General features: G+C 48.6%; 1 protein-coding gene across 1 annotated transcript in view; it reads left to right on the top strand.

Moving 5' to 3' along the window:
* The window catches only part of HS3ST1 (heparan sulfate (glucosamine) 3-O-sulfotransferase 1), a gene marked incomplete at its 3' end in the record, with an annotated part of 35,644 nt that extends 30,606 nt beyond the window's left edge, over positions 1–5,038 (top strand). Inside the window, exon 2 of the mRNA XM_010857271.1 lies at positions 4,172–5,038. Coding sequence (XP_010855573.1) covers positions 4,283–5,038 — 756 coding nt within the window. The remainder of the gene's footprint in view (positions 1–4,171) is intronic.
* Between the last annotated feature and the right edge of the window lie 6 nt (positions 5,039–5,044).

The raw sequence follows: 5,044 nt of genomic DNA, 5'->3' as shown, positions 1-5,044 counted from the left end.
AGCAATAGAAACAGTGTCAGACTTTATTTTCTTGGGCTCCAAAATCACTGCAGATGGTGACTGCAGGCATGAAATTAAAAGACGCTTGCTCCTTGGAAGAAAAGCTATGACCAAACCAGACAGAATATTAAAAAACAGAGACATCACTTTGCCATCAAAGTTCCATCTAGTCAAAGCTATGGTTTTTCCACTAGTCATTTATGGATATGAGAGTTGGACTATAAAGAAAGCTGAGCGCTGAAGAATTGATGCTTTTGAACTGTGGTGTTGGAGAAGAGTCTTGAGAGTCCCTTGGACTGCAAGGAGATCCAACCAGTCAATCCTAAAGGAAATCAGTCCTGAATATTCCTTGGAAGGCCTGATGCTGAAGCTGAAGCTCAATTATTTTGGCCACCTGATGCAAAGAGCCAACTCATTAGAAAAGACCCTGATGCTGGGAAAGATTGAAGGCAGGAGGAAAAGGGGATGGCAAAGGATGAGATGTTTGGATGGCATCAGAGACCCAATGGACATGAATGTGAACAAGCGCTGGGAGATAGTGAAGGACAGGGAAGCCTGGAGTGCTGCAGTCCATGGGCTTGTAAAGAGTTGGACACAATTAAGCGACTGAATAGCAACAAGGAGTTTTTAAACTACATACTAGTCTTTTGGTTGTTTTGGAGGGGGGGTTGTTTCAGAGTGGTGGTGTTTTTGTTTTGTTTTTGTAAAAGACAAATTATATTTAGTTTCTTCTCAGGAATTCCCTGGTGGTTTAGTGGTTAATACTTCAGGCTCTCACTGCTGAGGGCCCAGATTTAATCCCCGGTAGGGGAACTAAGATCCCACAAGCCTCGTGGTTCAACCAGAAAAAAAAAAAAAAAAGTTTCTTCTTTTTGCTGTCTGCTGGTAACTCCCCTTTAGGAAAGTGATCTCAGATGCTCCCTGTGCTAATCCGCATGCCTCATAATAAAGTGAAAAGAGCATGGATAGTCAAAGGGTGTGGATCTCAGGTCTGGCCTCTGGCTCTGTTCCTTCGGTGTCCCAGGATCGGGCTGTTTTCTGGGATGTGAGGCTGTGAGATGGGGAGAGTGTGGCTGCTCAGTGTGGAAGAGCTGCTCTCTCCCTCACTTCACCCACATGACACCCTGCACATGCACACACATCTACACACATGTACACATAGATGTGCAGACACACAAGCACACGCGTGCACCTACTCACATACCCTAAACGTGTGAAAGGCAAGCACAACTGGTCCCTTTGGCTGACCCACACAAGCAGTGGAAAAGGAAATAGAATTTCACTGAGTCATGCTAAAACATGCATTTGACTAAAGCAAATGGCCCATTAAATTGAGCTCATCCAATCAGTAAGACCAACCTTGAACCCCATCTTGTTTGGCCAGCTCTCTGAAACGTTTTTTTTTTTTTCCTAAATAAGCATGTGGTGATTTTGCAGTTTCCTTTTCCAGTGTTCTATGATTTTCAGCTTCTTAATTGTTTGGTCTTGAATATACATTTTTCAAAGTGGTTAATACAATTGATATCTGAAGGATATCAAATCAATTTGATCATAAACAGGGAAGCCCTGTATATTGTTCTTCATTACACATTCAAGACAAATTTTAGTACTTCTCCAGTGGATCAGCCAGTAAAGAATCTGCCTGCAGTGCAGGAAGTCTGGGTTCAATCCCTGCGTCGGGAGGATCCCCTGGAGAAGGGAATGGCAACCCACTGCAGAAGTCTTGCCTGGGAAATCCCATGGACAGTGGAGCCTGGCGGGCTATGTAGTTCATGGGGTCAAAAGAGTCAAACACAACTAGCAACTATACCTCTACCACCAGACAAGTTTTAAACTATTAAAGTGAATTTTAAACCTGGCATAATGAAGATGATGGGCCTTCTTGATGGAAAATGTGTTTTCTGGCTTTGTAAGTCCTACAGTCCCCAAACTGGGCCTGTCTCCAACTCTCCCTAAGCTGTGTTTAGACAGAGATTATTTAAAACAGAGCTTCCAATCGCCTCTTTCCTGGAGAGGGTCAAACACGGATTGCTGCTTATCAGCCCCGTAAAAACATCAACCGTGGCTCATGTGTCTTGGGGGCCCATACGCTGCAGCTCAGCAGTGCCTGTGCCCCTTAGGGACTTTAACGCCCAAATGTGATAAATCTCAGAGAGTTAAAGGAGGAGAAGGCATAAAGCAGGCAGTTCATGGGAAGAGCCCTGCGTTTAGAGCTTTAAATTTAGACCGTGAATCTTGAAGTGGAATAAATTTTTGTGTCCCTGGGCAAGACCCTCATCTATAACTGTCCTGCATTTCTACTTTCCACTGCCGTGTTGGGGTGACATTCCACTGAGCAGACTGCAAGACTCGCTCTTTATAAACAGTTAACCTTTGCTTGTGTGAAAGTTTTTTGTTCCTTCCAGTAACCTCACCTGTTCATCCCTCCAGGCCCACTGCACACACTTGCTCTACTAGGAAGACATCCCTAATTGTTTCAGGCAAAATGAAGGAACGCAGGTCCTCAAAGTACCTGAACTGTGATCATAACGGATACCATACTGATGCTTGCAGTCAGGTTGTGTCGGTTAACTTTTGCCAAATTTGTACTGCAATACAAACCAGCCCAAAACTCAACAGCTTAAAACCACAAGCATGCATTCTCACACACGAGGGAGATGGCTAGGCTGTACACATGGGGTGGCTCTGTGCCAAGTGCGGTTTGTCTTTCTCCTGGGACCTGGGCACATTTTTGTTGTTGTTGTTCATCACAATGGTGTAAGGACTGAGGCCATGTGAAAACACACTCCTCTTAAGGCCTCTGCTGGGCACTGGCACACTGTCGTTTCTGCCCACGTTGTTGTGCATTCACTAAGTTGTGTCCAACGCTTTGCACTGCCATGGACTGTAGCACACCAGCCTCCTTTCTCTTCCACTGTCTCCCTGAGTTTGCTCAAACTCATGTTCATTGAGTCAGTGATGCTATCTAACCATCTCATCCTCTGCAGCCCCCTTCTCCTTCAGCCCTCAGTCTTTCCCAGCATGAGGGTCTTTTCCAGTGAGTGAGCTCTTTGCATCCAGGGCCAAAGTATTGGAGCTTCAGTTTCAGCATCAGTCCTTCCGATGAATATTCAGGGTTGATTTCCTTTAGGTTTGACTGGTTTGGGCTGAGTTCCAAGGAATTGATGCTTTTGGATTGTGGTGCTGGAGAAGACTCTTGAGAGTCCTTTGGACTGCAAGGAGCTCAGACCAGTCAATCTGCCCACGTGCCACTGGCCAAATCTTAAAATCACTGGGAAGTATGTTCCCCTCTGCACTGAGGCCACAGCAAGAACTGGATCCAGGGACAAGTGAACAACAGGAACTAACCGTTCCATTTTTCAAACAAGTTCGCCGGTCCTATTAAATCAGAAGCCCCTCATGGGTAGGGGAGCAGAAACCATGGCTGCTTCGCTGTCTCTTGCCCCTCTGCCTGGGGCTCGAAGCTAGTTGCTATTCACTGATGTTTCCTGAGGTCCAACAGACCTTCCCAATCTTTTTCCTTTGTAGGAAAGTTTGGCAAAATAGGACTACAGGCCAAATCTGGCCTGGTTTTTGTGTCAATAAAGCACTAAACATATAAATATTGGGGGAAAAAAAGTAAAAGAATAATAATTTTTAATGACCCATGAAAATGATACGGAATTCAAATGTCAGTGCCCATAAATAAGACTTTATTGGAACACAACTACACCCAAGTCTCTGTGCATTGTCTGTGGACATTTAAGAGAAAATCAACATAGCTGAAACAGTTCCCATGGAGACTATATGTCCCCCAAAGCCTAACCATTTACTCTCTTGCCTGGTGCAGAAACTGTTTGACACTGCTTGATAGGATAAGTGAAAGTGAAAGTCACTCAGCCATGTCACACTCTTTGCTACCCGACCCTGTGGACTCCTCTGCCAGGCTCCTCTGCCCATGGGATTCACCAGGCAACAATACTGGAGCGGGTTGCCATTTCCTTCTCCAAGGGATCTTCCCCATCCAGGGATCAAACCTGGGTCTCCAGCATTGCATGCAGATTTTTTACCATCTAATAAAGAAACTGAGAAAACCCCGAGGAGCTGAATGTCTTGCCAAAGATGACAGAGTTGTCAGCTTGATTAAGCCAAGTATTTACGTGGGGTTAATATTTTCCCCTTTGTTTCCTAGTAATCAGAAGCCTGCAATACCCATGTGTCACTGATCTGGAGACGTCCCCCCGCGGGCAGCACTTCATGACCCAGCGGCGCCCGGCCCAGTGAAGCCACCGTGGTGTCCGGCATGGCCCCGCTGCTCCTGGGCGCGGTGATGCTGGTGGCCCAGCTCCAGCTAGTGCCTTCCCGCCCCGCGGTGGTGCCAGGGGACGAGCCGGGCCTGCCGGAGCTGGTGCGGAAAGCGGCAGCCCTCCAGGAGGAGATCTCCGACGGCGCAGCCCCCAACGGCTCCGCCCAGCAGCTGCCGCAGACCATCATTATCGGAGTGCGCAAGGGCGGTACCCGCGCACTGTTGGAGATGCTCAGCCTGCATCCGGACGTGGCGGCCGCCGAGAACGAGGTGCACTTCTTCGACTGGGAGGAGCACTACAGCCAAGGCCTGGGCTGGTACCTCAGCCAGATGCCCTTCTCCGCCCCACACCAGCTCACGGTGGAAAAGACCCCTGCGTACTTCACGTCGCCCAAAGTGCCTGAGCGCGTCCACGGCATGAACCCGGCCATCCGGCTGCTGCTTATCCTGCGGGACCCGTCGGAGCGCGTGCTACCCGACTACACGCAAGTGTTCTACAACCACGTGCAGAAGCGCAAGCCCTACCCGTCCATCGAGGAGTTCCTGGTGCGCGACGGCCGCCTCAACGTGGACTACAAGGCTCTCAACCGCAGCCTGTACCACCTGCACATGCAGAACTGGCTGCGTTTCTTCCCGCTGCGCCGCATCCACATCGTGGACGGCGACCGCCTCATCAGGGACCCCTTCCCCGAGATCCAGAAGGTGGAGCGGTTCCTGAGGCTGTCGCCGCAGATCAACGCCTCCAACTTCTACTTTAAC

The sequence above is a fragment of the Bison bison genome, unplaced genomic scaffold (assembly GCF_000754665.1).
Source record: "Bison bison bison isolate TAMUID 2011002044 unplaced genomic scaffold, Bison_UMD1.0 scf7180017864379, whole genome shotgun sequence".
Lineage (NCBI taxonomy): Eukaryota > Metazoa > Chordata > Mammalia > Artiodactyla > Bovidae > Bison > Bison bison.
This window is presented reverse-complemented; position numbering and strand designations above follow the sequence as displayed.